Consider the following 16,796-nt stretch of genomic DNA (forward strand, 5'->3'; position numbering starts at 1 on the left):
CCACATCTTCTTTATCCATTCATCTGTCAGTGGATATCCTGCTAGGGTTTTGGAGATAAATTATAATTTTAAAAAATAGTGCCAAATATATATGAGACATTACTTAGGCTGTGAACCATCCTTGGTACTCACATGGAGTAACTGACGTCTTGACATCATTCAGCATTCCATAGCATAAGAGCCACTGCTCTGCCACAATTCTTAGCTCTCCAGGATTACCCCACAGTCCGAGAGAGGGAAAAGGATGAGCCCAGAGAAATCTCCCGGGAGCTAAAATCATCCCATGTAGCCAGCCCATGGCAAGCCTGAGCTAGCCTTGAAAACCCACAGAACCATCAGAGAAAGGTCTGAATTGATTTCTTTTTATGTCTTGCTTCCCTCTGAAGGACACCATGATTTAACTCAGTGAGTCCCAGGAGACCACAGGAGACCCTTGGCTTATGACCTAATTGGTTCCTGGAGGAAAGTTGAAAGTTGAGACCTCTTTTTTTTTCCCAGTTTGGCACATTATTATAAATTATGGTCCTTTTCCTGGAAACAAATCCTGTACCACAATATTCCAAAATATATTGTTAAAATATATGTTGAATATATATTATTTATATTTTTACAAACATCTATTAAAGTATATAAAAGCAAAATTTGTAGCCACAGTGAAAGAAAGCATGCAGGGGGGTAGTTAGGGACTCAGATTCTAGAACCAGACTTGTGTAGGTTCAAATTTCAGCTTTGCAACTTCCTAGCTGGGTGATCTTGGGCAAGTTATTTAACCTCTCTATGCTTTGGTTATCTATAAAAATGGTGGTAATAGTCCCTTCTAGAGCTGCTTTGAGGAGTAAATGAGTTAATATATAGAAAGTAGTGAGAACTGGCAATGCCTAGCAACATTACTAAGTGCTGGCTGTTATTTTATATGTTGCAAATGGTCATTTTAGGGACTGAATGGTCTTAAAATACCAGCTCAATCAAGTTGGCTCTCAAGACTCCTTCTTTTCCTGATAAGCCTTCCTGAGGATGGAAATAGGCACTCGTCGTCATACTCTTCAAGGCTATTCACAATCAGGCTCCAGTCCTGCCTTTTCTACAATTTTTTTGTACAAATGCTCCACTCAAGTTGCACTTTTTCTCTCATGGTTCAACCTTAACATCTATCTCTTTGGCAAAACTTTACCACTGTTATCTGAACTTCTTTGGAATTTATTATATGCTTCAGTGTTTTATTGTTTTAAAAAATCATCTCTGAATCAAATCATTTGAAACTAGTAGCTATGTGCAGTACAACTTTTTGTCCCCTTGTCACCTACTGCAGTGTGCTAGGCACTTAAAATATGTGTTGCTTAGCTGGCAGAGATAAGAGAAAGCAACCATTTCAAGTTTGCACTATAAATTGAGTTTTGTGTGTGCATGTACACATGCATGCATGTCCAACCTGCATAGCAGGTTAACAGTTTTAAAAACTAATCGTGCTTTTAAAATTGGAAGACTTGTGAAAAAATTTTAATTTAATATATCTAAGTGAAACATCTGCAGGTTAGATTGTTTGGAACTGCCTAGTAACAAAAAAAATATCACACTTCATATATTGCAATACAGGCCTGCATCTCCTGTTGGATAATTATAAAATTTCTTCCTCTGAAACTACTACCACTGCATAGCAAGGAAAGAGAAGGACCCTGTGGCTGTGAGTGTCCACATCACAGAATTAGGGCTGTAAGAACAAGGAACTAGTTAAGGAAGGGAGAGGGAGAGAAGGGAGAAACATACATTTGTATCTGCCTCTTTTTCTAATATTTAATAACAGTAATAAAACATCTTAGCTGAAAATATTTATATGACCTAATAAGACATTTTTACCTTTTGGCTGTTGGCGAAGTTTTGTGTGTGAAAACTATTGTATTTGATGTCCAAAAAAATCATTATCTAAAAGATTATGAATGTATCCCTAAATCTTAAACATTTTAATTGAAGATTACCTAAAAACAATTTTATACCATAATTTTAACCAGCTTTGTCTTAAATGAAATTTTGAATTATCCATCATCATCTGACTTCTGTACCTTGTGAATTAAGAGTTTATTGTTTGTTTTTTAAAATAAGTTTGTTTACTTATTTTGGCTGCGTTGGGTCTTCGTTTCTGCATACCGGCTTTCTCTAGTTGCAGTGAGGGGGGGCTACTCTTCATTGCGGTGCATGGGCTTCTCATTGCAGTGGCTTCTCGTTGCAGAGCATGGGCTCTAGGAGCGTGGGCTTCAGTAGTTGTGGCTCATGGGCTCAGTAGTTGTGACTCACGGGCTCTAGAGCGCAGGCTCAGTAGTTGTGGCACACGGGCATCGTTGCTCCGTGGCATGTGGCATCTTCCTGCACCAAGGCTCGAACCCATGTCCCCTGCACTGGCAGGCGGATTCTTAACCACTGTGCCACCAGGGAAGTACCAAGAGTATATTGTATTTTAATTGCCTCACTTTTATTCTCTTTTCACTCTTTGTTAGTGAATATACTTGAATTTGGGCTATGGCTTTAGTTATTTTAGACATAAAAAAATGAGTTCTTGTAAAAGCAATTATACTCCAATACAGATGTTAAAAAAAATAATGAGTTTTTGTCAAGAATACCTTAAAGCAAGGACCCATCTTTCTTTCGTTCTTTTTTTGATACCAGATAGTCTGGATGAATATTTTGAATATGATGCAGAGGAGTTCTTGGTCTCTTTGGCCTTGTTAATAACAGAAGGACGAACACCTGAATGTTCTGTTAAAGGTCGGACGGAAAGTTTCCATTGCCCTCCAGCACAGTCCTGTTACCCAGTAACTAGCAAACATGAATGTAGTGATAAGCTGGCCCAGGTGAGAATTGTGTTTTGAATGCTTTTTATCTTTTATATAAACCTGTTTAAATTCTGTCATTGACTTTGTTAAATCACAATTATAATGTTCACATTTGAGTATAAAATTGGTCACAACATAAAGAAAAAATACTAATCCTGAACCGCAGCTAGTAATTTTGGCTCGTAAACAAGGCTCTAAAAGGCCACAGTAGGTAGCTTTTCCATAAGCAGGCAGGTGGGCAGCCAGTTTCATACCTGCCTCCACACACACCAGATTTAAGATTATCTTTGTTACTATAAATTAGCTTTTCTTTAGTTTTAGTCTTAGGCCCAGTTCATCAACTTTGTGTTCTTGTTTGTTTAATAGATTGATGTTCATAATTATTTTCCCCACATTAATCACTTTCCCTCTTATATCCCTCCCCTTTTTAATGGGAGGATACTTTTTGCTATCATTAATGTTTTTGTATAATACTGTTAAAAATATTTATTTTGGTATGTAGCATATAATTTGCTGTAAGGATTTTTCTCCCAGTTAGTCTCTTAACTGTAGTCCAAAATTTTAAACTTCTAAAGATCTTGTCTACTTTGAGTGTTTAATGAAAATGAGTTTTTAATATTTTGCTCTTAGAATGAATCTTTCCTCTGTAATTAATGATGATGTAATTAACAAATGAGGTGAGGCTGGGCCATCTTGAGCCCTGTCAGACATTGGGCATGGCAGTTCTTTTTCCACAAAATAGAGCAAAGATATCCTCCCCCAAGAAAATTTGCATCATAATTGTTGTTTGCTACTAATCCCAACACTCCAGAGCTCCTAGTGCTGATGCATTGTTTAATGAGGAAACCTAAACAGGCAGACAAGCCTGAGCTGAGCCCTGCAATAGGCAACTCATTTTCATACAGATGTCTGCTTTACAATTATACTTTTCAAATTTAAATATAAAATTGGGTGGGCTCTTGAGCCATTTTGCTTATCTCCATCTTCTCCAAGTGTCGCCAAGCCCGACGAACTAGGTCTGAGGTCGCGTTATTGTGGAAGAATAACCTTCCAATCATGGTGGAAGTGATGCTACTACCAGATTGCTGCTACAGTGACGATGGGCCCACCACAGAAGGGATTGATCTAAATGATCCTGCAATTAAGCAAGATGCGTTATTATTAGAAAGATGGATATTGGAGCCAGTTCCTCGACAGTAAGTTGAACTGAGTTTGAAGTTGTCCTTTGTAAATCAGGTTTTCCATTACTTTCCATAAATTATTTTAATAATATATCATATCTTTGAGTCCCTCTCTTTATGTAGTAAAGTTTACATATTTAGTACTTATGTGACTTCAAGTGACACTGGTAAATGCACTCCTATACTCTTGAAAGCACATATCCTGAGTGATATGTTTATTTCAGCTTTTATCTTTCTAAAATTTAGTCATTTTGTACTTGCTGACATTTAGATGATGCTTTTTTACTTCCCTTAGGAGTGTTGATCGATTTATTGAAGAGAAGACTCTCCTATTGGCTGTCCGCTCATTTGTGTTTTTTTCTCAGTTAAGTGCTTGGCTGAGTGTTTCTCATGGTGCTATTCCACGAAATATTCTTTACAGGTATGTCTAGGGCAGAAAAAGGACAATGTGTATTCAGCTACAGTGGTTAGCTACTGAATGATATTTTACCTTGTAAGCAGTTTATTGCCTTCATTTCTAAATATAAGTGGACAAAATTTACTGAAATTAAAAATTAAAAAATTTACTTGTTTTTCAAAACAAGTTAGAGAAATTTAGATATGACTCAATATAAATTTTGCTTTTTGGGTTAAATCTGGTGTAGAATAGTTTTTAGAGAACTTTTTAGCGTACTTTACAGAACTAACAATGAGAACGTACCACCATTATAAATAAAGTGGAAAAACTTCTGGGTTGCTGAATTTCCATAATGGTAGACTTAATTTTTAGAACCTGAAAACTATAAACACACAGGCTGCTGAACAACTGCCTTAACTGTCTCTTTAGGCAGGTGGCCGTGAGATAGAGGTATCTCTTAATCACTATGCACAATAGAATTAGCTGAATCCATTTATTTAGTAGTAAATGGAAAGTCCTTTTTTTCTGTTTTGACAACTAATATTAAATTATAGTATTTTTGAGCTTTAATAGAATAGTGTTCTTAAAAAGAAGATGGTCTCTATTCCAGGTATAATCTATTTATGTTGGTTTTGTTAGAATGACATGCATGGTAAAGTAGGTTAAAATAAAATCTCAATAGTAATTAATGCAAACAAAGGTAAGTATATGACTTTAAAATTTTTAACTAACATATAATAATGATATGTTTTATAATCCATTGATTCCATTTTTTTCTGTGTGATTCTAGAATCAGTGCTGCTGATGTAGACCTACAGTGGAATTTTTCACAGACTCCAATTGAACATGTGTTTCCTGTTCCCAATGTGTCTCACAATGTGGCCTTGAAAGTCAGTGTTCAGTCCTTGCCCAGACAATCTAATTATCCAGTTTTGACCTGTAGTATTCACACTAATATTGGCCTTTATGAGAAAAGAGTTCAAGACCATGAACTTAAAACCCATCAGCACCGAAATTCTACTGAAGCAGAGCAATGTAGTACGAACAGTTCACAGCGTCTGTGTAGCAAACAAACTTGGACCATGGCACCCGAAAGCATAATATTACATGCAAAAAATGGCACAACTCCAGAATATACTGCAGCTGTCAAAAATGTGAAACTATATCCGGGCACTAGTGGTAAATCTGACTATGGAACATCTCAAGGCAATATTCTGGGCTTCAGTGGTATAGGAGATAAAAAGTCACATGAAACATCAGTGAGAACTTTAAAATCATTTTCAGTGATTGATTCTAGTGAATCTAGCCGTCAGAGTTCCTGGCAGTCAGTTGGTGAGACTAATCCTTTAATAGGCTCTCTAATTCAGGAACGACAAGAAGTTATTGCAAGAATAGCTCAGCATTTGATTCATTGTGATCCAAGCACTACACATGTTTCTGGACATCCACTTAATACACAAGAATCTAGTTCACTTAATTCAAAGCTTTTCCGGGTTTCACAAGAAAATGAAAATGTGAGAAAATGTAAAGAAACATTCTCCATTTCTTTTGGTAATCCAGAGCTCACCTCCTCAGAAGACACCAATGAAGGGAAAATTCGAGTAAAACCAGAAACTCCTCGAAGTGACACTTGCATTTCCAATGGTCTTCATTCTCATCAGTCTGTTGGTGAGATTAATCCTTTGATAAGCTCTTTACTCCAGGAGCGGCAAGATGTCATTGCAAGGATTGCTCAGCACTTGGAGCACATTGATCCAACAGCACCTCACATGCCCCGGCAATCATTCAACATGCGGGACTCCAGTTTGGTTCCTTCTAAAGTGTTTAGGAGTTCCTATGAAGACAGAAATTTGTTGAAGAAAAACAAGGATGACACCTCTGTTTCCATTTCTGATACAAAATTTTCCTTGTTAGATAACATCAGTGAAGGGAAAAACTTAACACCTAATAAATATTTTAGTTCTTTTAAATGCGATAGTAATGTCAAGCCTTTGAAACCTCAAACAAGAAGAAATCTGCATCAGAACAATCCTAGTGAAATCCAAAGTACATTTCAAGAGACACAGAACAAAACCACTGGTTTAATGAATCCTTCAAATATGTCTCACTGCAAAGAAGATAACTTAGATTTCACAATCAGATTGGAAAACACACTTTCTGAGTGTCAATTTAAGGAACAAGAAATTGACAATGAAATCAATAAACAGTATTCAAAATATAACAGTATTGACAAACAGATTTGCATAAATAAGTATAAGGACAAAATAATAATAAATGAAAATTATAATCCAGAATCTTTTAACAATCACCAGTTTGATCATTCAAAAAAAAATGACTCAAAAACAAATGTTACTCTGTTGGAAATGTCTGGATATTTGAACAAACATGCAAATGAGTGCTCAGATAAAGACTCAAAAAAGCCTAAGTCATGCGAACAAAATACTCAACTTAGTAGTATAGAAAATTATCTCAATAAAGATAGTGAAGGTTTCAAATGCAAAAAGCCAAACCAATTAAAAAATGAACAGGATAAGAAAGAAGATCGAGTTGATGAAAAATCTCAAAACTGTTCTCAGAGGAAGAATATAAAAGACTGTTTGTTTACCTGTGAACGACTGAAAAATAAAGAGGTATTGGTAGGTAATATCTAACATTTCAAATATAATCCTCAAACATTTGTTATGGTTTGAACTTTGTTTACAGGAGATCTAGTTAGGCCCAGGATGCCCATTATCTATAGAACTCACTGATATAATAAACATCCTTGTAAATAACCCACCCACTTCAGAGCAAATGCTAGGTAAATTCTTCCTGTTGCCTTTTTTTGTTTATTTTAATACTGTGAACAGTTGCTGGAGAGTAAATAAGAGTCAGAAATGAAACTTGTATCATTAGCTTAAGGTATTATTTGATAGCAGCTCTGGCCTAGTACAGGCAGTGTGCCCATTGTGTTATGCCACTGCTCAGCTAAGGAGTTTAGGAATATCTATAGTGAAATCACTGGGCTGTTGGTCAGAATACCCAAGTATCAGTCCTGACGATTTGGTCCTTGAGTGAAGCTGAATAAATCACGTAACTTGTAAAACCCGCAGTCTCCTCGATTTTAAAATAAGAATGATGAATCTCTTTTGCTTATAGTTGTGGTGATAATCAAATTATAGATCTTTAAACATTTTGTAAGCTTTTAATGCACTACCTAAATCAAAGATATTTAAGTTAGTTCCATTTTATTTGTCCACCAAATCACTTTTTAACTTTAGAAAATTATTATTAGGCTTAAATTTCCTTTATTTCTCCAAGAAGTATCACAAATTTATATCTCAGTTATACGGAAAACTGCTTAACTGCCTTGATCCAAATCTGAATGACCTTGATTCATCTTCTTTATCATACAAATTAGTTTTGCCGGACATTAGAGTCTTAAAAGTATGCCATGTTTCCAATTAATATTTTTCAACAGATGATCTCTTTCTGACACATGGGTTTAATCAAATGACAGTTTCCAATTTCCTAAAACTATAATTTTCATAAAAACCTACCCTGGCCTTAAGAATGCTAGCTTTTCATGATCCTTTCTGGTACCTAATAGGGAGACTTACTTTGACCATGGTATTTTTCAAGCCACTAAGATTTGTTTTTTCATACACTCATTTAAAATATAATTATATAGCATTTACTGGGTGCCCAGGCACTCTTCTGAATGTTTTATACATGCTGGCTTACTGAATCCTTTCACTACGCTATGAGGTTAGGTGCTATTACTAACTCTAGTTTACAAATGAGGACTCTAGGCCCAGAGAGGTTAAATAACTTGCCCAAGGTCATAAAGCTACTAAATGGTAGAGCCAGGACCCCAGTTATTCTCTGATTTTTATTCATGTGTTTTTATGCATTTTTAATTTCTGGGTATAAACTTGCCATTTTAAATTCTTAAGAATTAGTCTATTTCTTATATTACTTCAAAAACATGATACTGTGACTGTGTTAAGTATATTTTAAAATTCACATTTAAATTTTTGTATCATGCTGTACCAAATTATATTTTCTGAGAATGGTTCTTGGTACTGACATAGTTTTATATTTTAGAATATTTTACTAATTTTTTCTAACTGTGAGGGTTTTTTTTTCACAGATTAAAAGAATTGAATATTAGCTTACTAGATGATAGACTGAGGTTTTTTTTAATAAACTTATTTATTTATTTGTTTTTATTTTTGACTGTATTGGGTCTTCATTGCTGTGCGCAAGCTTTCCCTAGCTGTGGTGAGCGGGGGCTACTCTCCGTTGCAGTGCGAGGGTTTTTTATTGTGGTGGCTTCTCTTGTTGCAGAGCACGGGCTCTAGGCACACGGGCTCTAGAGCGCAGGCTCAGTAGTTGTGGTGCACGAGCTTAGTTGCTCGGCAGCATGTGGGATCTTCCTGGGCCAGGGATTGAACCCCTGTCCTCTGCATTGGCAGGTGGATTCTTAACCACTGCACCACCAGGGAAGCCCAGGCTGAGTTTTTATAAATATGTTGATAAGGCAATTGTGTTTGGGCATACTTTTTTTTAGAATATTTGAGTTTATACAGCATCTTAGAAAAAACTCTTAAACATTGTTTTTTGATTAAAGTGTATATATATATGTGTGTATAGATAGTTATATAGGTTGTTAGCTTTACCACCAAGGATGTAATACCTCAGTACATGTTAAGAATAAATCTAAAAACAAAAAAATTTTAAATATTGCCATTAAAATCTAAATCTTTTCCTAGCAGAGAACTATACCCCTTAAACACTCAAGTGTCTGGCAGAAACATAATTTTCATTCCTTGGATGGAACCTCAACCAGAGCCTTTCATCCTCGAACTGGATTGCCTCTTCTTTCCAGTCCTGTAAGTGTTTTTCTCTTATTTTATGTTTAGAATTGCAAAACATGTAAAATGTTTGCAAATCACTTTTTCCAAATTTTAATGGAAAAAATTTAAATAACTTCAGAATAAATTTCTAGTGGGAAAACATTTTATTTTTTGATACATTTTATAGCTAAATGTTAATATGGAAAAAGGCAGAAAAAATGAATAAAAATGAATTTATTTTATTAAGATTATAAAATTTCTCTGAAATTCTTTTGTCCAGCATATTAATTCTCACTAATTTAAAGAAAATACTTAGTGTCGAGTGGATTTTCTCTAAATAGATTTGTATCATAGTACTGAGGCTGGTTGTACACCACCAGCTGAATCATCTGGGAATCAAATTCGTGGCTGTCTTTGACTTGCGACCTGTACAGTTAATCATCTTATTTTGAGACATATAAGTTTCCCCACTCTACATTTACTAATAAATTTATAGATCTGAGTGTGATGGTTAAGAACCTCACTTTGGCGTCACGCTGACTTCACCCTAGCTGTGTGACATTAGGTGAGAAATATTGTCACTCTGAGCCTCCGTTTCCTCATCTGAAAAAAGGGGGTGATAATGTCTACCTTAGTGTTGGGAGGATGATTAGTATCATTCCTGGTAAGCATTTGATAGTTAGTCGCTAACGCTGCCATTTCAGTTAAACCAGAGGTGAGTAGTCAATATCCTAGTGAACTAAAAACATGTTTATTTTGCTATTGCCATAATTTTTGTTTTTATGTGAGTTTTTTTAAGTAAACTCAAAGCATGCAATATCTGGCATATTTTCAAAAATTAATTCTTGAATAAGAGATTTAGTTTTAAATTTGTAACTTGGACCTTAGGTGTTTATTTTAGGGAAGTTGAATTCTAAACAATTTAAAATAACCACAAATGTTTGACCTACGTATAAGGTGCTTTCAAAATGCCCAAGTGGTGAGGAGAAAACTTACAGCATAATGCTGGTGTAAAAAGCACTACAGACTTCTGTTCAATATGGTGGACTGAGTTAATACAAGAAGATCCTTCCTCCTTCCCAAACAAAAGTCCTGGCCAAAATATAACACAACTCTTAAACACGTAATATAGTATAAGAGCAAGAAAGATAAATCTCCAAAACTAACTTGGGGCAAATTATGACCTTCTAGGTTATCTAAATCTAATATAGTGCTAGGGTTTAATGCTCCTGCTGGATCAGGAGTCAGGTCTACACTGGTCATAGCTGGGACCTAAAACCAAACTCCATAAAGCCAGAAACAGGTGAGTACTGCCATTCTAGAAATGGGAGAAGAGAAAAGAAATCACCTATTTACTTAAGGGGTGCAATAGGAGGGATAGAGTAGATGGGAAAAGAAGCCCCCAAAAGAATTTGGACCTAAGCCTAAGTCACCCATGGTTAGGGTGTTCTGAATTTGTGCTGCCTATGAGAAAACATGAAACTGTCCCACATCTATTACCCATGGCACCAAAGATTTATTTTCATGGAAGATAACTCTTACTGAGGATGATCTCAGGGGAACTAAAATTACAAAGCACCTTAAAAGCATCAGCAAGAAGAAGTGGGAAAATTCATATTTAGGAATCCTGTTATCAGAGCAACTTGAAAGAGAATCAGAAATAATTCTTTTTAAAATGTTCCAAGACAGGGAGATCATCTTGGTGCTTTGTGTCCACCTAGAGGGGTGGGATAGGGAGGGTGGGAGGGAGACTCAAGAGGGAGGAGATATGGGTATATATGTTTATGTATAGCTGATTCACTTGGTTATACAGCAAAAACTAACACACCACTGTAAAGCAATTATACTCCAATAAAGATGTTAACATGAATGAATGAATGAATGAATGAATGTATGTTCCAAGAGATAAATGAAGTTAAAGACAGGGAACTGAGATAAGAGAACATGTGGGATTGGAAAAATAGAAATTAAAATTATGAAAAATATAATTGAAGTGTACACACATGTGCGCATACACATACACATGGATTAAATGGTGGACTGGAATCAATCAGCTGAATAGAGATTTAGTCAACGGGTAGACACATATTAAGAAAGCACCTAGAATAAAGTGCAGAAGGGAAGAGAGATGATAAAATATGAAAGAGCCCTGGAGGATAAAATGAGATGTTCAGTATAAGCCCAGTAGAAATTCCAGAAGGAAGACTAGATGGAATGAGGAAAATGCAGTATTAGAAGAAATGAAATTAGAAAACTTTCCTGAATTGAAGACATGAGAATTTGGATTGAAGATTCCACATTAAGTTCTAACTCCAAAATATAGAATGGTGCACTTGTACAACTCTCAAAAATATTGAGGTTGTTCAGACTTTCAGTATCATCTGTTTCTTAGTCACAAATTAGACCAGTCACTCAGATACTTTATATATATTTAACATTAATTCTAGAGACAAATCCGTCTAACTTGTATGTTGTATGTGATTTTACCTTTAATTTACACTTGGGTCTTTCATTTTTAGATTATTTTTAGCTAGTTGGTGGTTGGTCTTGAATGTAATTTGGTATACAATAGTGGTTAAAAATCCACAGTAATATTTTTCAATACTGTGAAGCCCCAACCAGGGTTCTTGGAAATGTGCAGTCGGGTAGGGATGAATAAAAGAACAGTAGAGTTGGCAGGACCCTAGACTCCCATCGCCATTTAATTCTTTTTTCCCCCTTTTATTGTAAAGCTATTAATCATTTATTCCTACCCCCTCAATACAGAAGTATATAAAGTAAAAAAGTAAAAGTCTTATTATATATTGGGATTACATGTAAGATTTGGTTTTAGAAAAAACTGGTTCTGGTTCTTAAAAAATCAAAACCTAGGGAATTCCCTGGCGGTCCAGTGGTTTAGACTCGGTGCTTTTCACTGCTGTGGCCAGGGTTCAATCCCCGGTTGGGGAACTAAGATCCTGAAGTGCGATTGGCCAAAAAAAGAAAAAAATCAAAACCTAGTAAAAGTGATTTTATTAATCATCTTTTTTCCAAACTAGTTAATAAAATGAGGACATAGGGACAATATGTAATAAAGAGCATGATTTTAATAAGCTGTTAGGAGAGAAGTTTTATTATTTTTTAAGATATGCTTAGCTTTCATTTGAAAATTGTTCTGTCAGTTCAAGAAAAAAATTATAGTCTTCTGAAATTCTTTTGAAACCTAACAAGTGATTATTTTAACCTTAGGTTCCTCAAAGAAAGGCACAATCAGGTTGCTTTAATCTGGATTCTTCATTACTGCATCTGAAAAGCTTATCATCTAGAAGGTATTTATCTTAAAATTCATTAGTGTATATGAAATAATCTTGCAAAAAATTCTAGCCATTCACAGTAAATAATGTTGACTCTGAAAATCAAAATTTTAACAGGAATCCCATTTTTCAGTTTATCATTTTCAAGATGATTTCACACATACAGTTATTAAGGATGAGTGAGGGAGAAATTAAGATGATGAGTAACTAACTATACAGTGGTCATTATGATAAACACTTACATTGGTTTTAACATTTAAGTGGGTTTGTCTGTTTCTGGTCATTCACCTCCTCCTTTGTCTTATACTCCTTTGCAAAAAAGCCTTGGCAATTTGTTCCATGTTGACAAATAATATTCTCATTATATTCCTTAGTCACATAAGTTTGCCTTCGTATTCTAATTTTTAACTTAAAATGAAGATTGATATAGAAGACTGCATTAAAATATTATATATTTCCAGTAGATGCTGCTATGTGATATGTTATAAATTCCACCTTGAAACCTAGGATGTTATTTATATTCTTTATCAAATATTATAACAGATTATAAAATCTGATCATGAATTTAAAATGAGATATTTCATATCTTAAAATTTGGTTACATTAATTTTTATTATGGTAGTTTAAGTAAAATTGATCAGATCCTCCTAATTTAATTTGTACAAAAGTGAATTAGAAAATACTGTTGTTAATATGTCCATTTGCTGATTTGTTCTTTTTTTAAATAGTCCTCGACCATGTTTAAACATTGAAGATGATCCAGATATTCATGAAAAACCATTTCTGAGTTCTAGTGCTCCACCTATAACAAGTCTTAGTCTCTTAGGAAATTTTGAGGTAATGTTTTTTGAAACTATTTTAAGAGTTGAAGTTTCCTAACCTAGGTCCATGGTGTCATTTGTGTCATTTGTTCTTGAAAAGGAAATAAATGGATTATATTTTTCTAAAGCCTTGAAATCACCTCCTTTCCTTTCCTTTCCCTTTTTCTTTTTTCCTTATCCATTTTTCCTTTTTTGATTTCCCTTTTTCCTTTCCTTTTCGTGAGAAGTAAAGTTGGGAGAATTGTTGGCAGTGACATCTTAGAATTGGGTAGCTGGTGGAGGAGATGCAGGACTTAGGTGAAATCAGGTTGGATGGAGGTATCCATTACTCGAGCTGGAAAATAGACTTGACCACACCTTCTTACCTGGTAAAACTGGCTCTGGGACCCAGGAAGGATGATGGTGGGCTGATACCAGCTGATTCACGATCAAGGAGGCTGATTTTCAAAATCAAATAGTTCTCTGTACTATATTTGCAACTTCTCTGTAAATCTACATTTATTGTAAAATAAGATTATTTTTAAAAAATCAAATGGTTAAAGGTCTCTGATACATGTGCTGCTTTATTTAATGACTCTTCTACTTGGGATCAAGTATATCAAGGGTTTAGTTGTCTTCAATTAGAAAACAGTCTTAAATGACGTTTAAAAAAATTTTTATTGGAGTATAGTTGATTTACAATGTCATGTTAGTTTCAGGTGTACAGCAAAGTGAATCAGTTATACATATACATATATCCACTCTTTTAGATTCTTTTCCCATATAGGCCATTACAGAATATTGAGTAGAATTCCCTCTGTTACACAGTAGGTCCTTATTAGTTATCTGTTTTATATATAGTAGTGTGTATATGTCAATCCCAATCTCTCAATTTATCCCGCCCCCCTTTTACCCCCCAGTTACCATAAATTTGTTTTCTACATCTGTAACTCTACTTCTGTTTTGTAGTAAGTTCATTTGTACCCTTTTTTTAGAATCCACATATAAGCGATATCACATGATATTTATCTTTCTCTGTCTGACTTACTTCACTCAGTGTGACAATCTCTAGGTCCATCCATGTCACTGCAAATGGCATTATTTCATTTTTTTATGGCTGAGTAATATTCCATTGTATATATGTACCACATATTTTTTATCCATTCCCCTGTCAATGGACATTTAGGTTGCTTCCATGTCCTGGCTATTGTAAATAGTGCTGCAATGAACATTGGGGTGCACTTATCTTTTTGAATTATGGTTTTCTCTGGGTATATGCCTAGGAGTAGGATTGCTGGGGCATATGATACTTCTATTTTTTGTTTTTTAAGGAACCTCCATACTGTTCTCCATAGCGGTTGTACCAATTTACATTCCCAACAACAGTGATTTTAGGGAATTCCCTGGCAGCCCAGTGGTTAGGACTCCATGCTTCCACTGTAGGGGGCATGGGTTGGATCCCTGGTTGGGGAACTAAGACCCTGCATGCTGCGAGTTGGGGCTAAAAATATACATATATATATATATATAAGTGTTTTTATATGTATGGGTGTGTATATATATATATGTATGTGTGTATGTATATATATGCATGTATAAACACATATAATCACCTATGACCTTGTTCAACTTGCTTATTAATTTTATTGATTTGGAGGGGGTGGATTTTTGTATGTAGATTCCCACATCATCTACAAATAGGGACAGTTTTATTTCTTACTTTGTAATTTGTATGCCTTTTATTTCCTTTTCTTGTAGTTTTGCACTGAATAGGGCCTAACATGCATGCTAGTACAATATATTCGTTTAAAGTCACAAAAATCTGAATAAAGTCAGAGACTACATTAGATCATTGGCCTTATCCATTAGCATTTTTGTGCTCGTTCTCTGAAAATTTCATACATCTTTAGAACATTTTTCTTATTTAAGAAACATTTATTGAGTACCTACTATGTGTCATGTTGTATGCTAGGAATATAAAGCTAAATAATAAACTTCCTGCCTTAGAGAAGTTTACAGTCTGCTGGAGAAGTTGGACATATAAATAATCTATAAACCGAAGTAATTAGCACTGTAATAGAAATTTTCTGAGTCTTCATATATTCTCTCTGCTAAGGGACTGGGAAAGTTTTACTAAGGAGCTGTCACTTGAGCTTATTTACAAAAGATGAGTAGGAATTTGCCAAGTAAATTGTGTGAGAAGTGTCAAGGGATCTTAGACAAAGGGAGCTACATGTGCAAAGGCATATGTGTAAAAGTAGTAAAAGAGCATGGTGATATTGAAAAGCATCAGCCAGAACTGGAGTATAAGACCTTGTGCAAGTGAGGAGAGCTGTGGTAAGAGATGTAGGGTGGGCCTTACATACCATGCTGTGAATATTTGACTTCATCCCGTGGACATCAAGAAACACAAAAGTTTTTAACCTGGTGGGTAACGTAAGACTTTTTTTTTTTTTAAAGTAAAACTCTGGCAGTAATACAGATGATACACTAAAGATGGAATAACTAATTAGAGGGTATTGCATTTGTTCAGAGGAGAGGTTATGAGGGTCTGAGCTAGGTTATTGGTGTTGAGAGAGCTGAGGCTGTGAGACTGAGAGGTCCCATCAGCAGGATATGGATTGGATTGATTGCAGGGCAGGAGGGAGATATAGAAGGCTGGTTGTAACATAGGTCTCTTGGTCTAGTCTTTTTGACACGGGACTTGAGAATTGCTGATGTCATTTTCAAATTTAGACTCATGAGGGCTTGGAGTGTTTCTTTTCAAAGAATTACTGAATCAAAGAAATGCTACTCACATTTTATCATGTATGCATATATGTGTTGACATATGTATAGAAAAGAGAGCTTGTGAAAGATTTAACATGTTTCTCATACCTGGACAGATAAACACTAAATTGTCAAAAGTGGTTTCCTCAGCAAATGAGCTTGGGAGAGAGGGATAAGGAGCTTCTCTACTGTTTGTATTTATGTACTTTTAAATTTTTTCCCAATGTGTATTTACTGTTTTTTATTTTATTTATTTATTTTATTTTTTATTTATTTTATTTTTTTGCGGTACACGGGCCTCTCACTGTTGTGGCCTCTCCCATTGCAGAGCACAGGCTCCGCGGCCATGGCTCACGGGCCCAGCCACTCTGCCGCATGTGGGATCTTCCTGGACCCGGGCACGAACCCATGTCCCCTGCATCGGCAGGCGGACTCTCAACCACTGCGCCACCAGGGAAGCCCCTGTTTTTTAAATTAAACAAAACAATAAAACATATGTCACATCCAACAACAATTTTTAAGAGGCAGTTGTTTCTCAGTTCAAGTTATGAGTACTTGCCTTTCTGTTTTGATGGAACTTCTGTATATGGCCTGTTAACAAGTTTTCAAGTGCTTCTCTGTGGCTAACAGTAGGAATATACTCTGTGAGGAATAAGAAAATTTCTGATATTATACCTGCTCTGGTAGAGCATA

General features: G+C 35.3%; 1 protein-coding gene across 35 annotated transcripts in view; it reads left to right on the forward strand.

The window, feature by feature from the left end:
* Window positions 1–16,796, forward strand: part of ATOSA (atos homolog A) — an 87,833-nt gene that overhangs the window by 59,833 nt on the left and 11,204 nt on the right. For 13 of the 35 annotated variants that reach the window (XR_010839807.1, XR_010839808.1, XR_010839805.1 and 10 more), the window contains 7 exons: window positions 2,659–2,843; window positions 3,819–4,021; window positions 4,302–4,427; window positions 5,194–7,039; window positions 9,158–9,277; window positions 12,470–12,549; window positions 13,263–13,371. Coding sequence is in view for 28 of the 35 variants with exons in the window: in XM_059056198.2 (XP_058912181.1) it covers window positions 2,659–2,843; window positions 3,819–4,021; window positions 4,302–4,427; window positions 5,194–7,039; window positions 9,158–9,277; window positions 12,470–12,549; window positions 13,263–13,371 (2,669 nt within the window). In the remaining 7 variants the exon portion in view is untranslated. The remainder of the gene's footprint in view (window positions 1–2,658; window positions 2,844–3,818; window positions 4,022–4,301; window positions 4,428–5,193; window positions 7,040–9,157; window positions 9,278–12,469; window positions 12,550–13,262; window positions 13,372–16,796) is intronic. The other 22 variants (XR_010839809.1, XM_067029839.1, XM_067029841.1 and 19 more) reach the window with 5 other exon arrangements.

This window comes from Kogia breviceps, chromosome 3 (assembly GCF_026419965.1).
Source record: "Kogia breviceps isolate mKogBre1 chromosome 3, mKogBre1 haplotype 1, whole genome shotgun sequence".
NCBI classification, from domain to species: Eukaryota; Metazoa; Chordata; class Mammalia; order Artiodactyla; family Physeteridae; genus Kogia; species Kogia breviceps.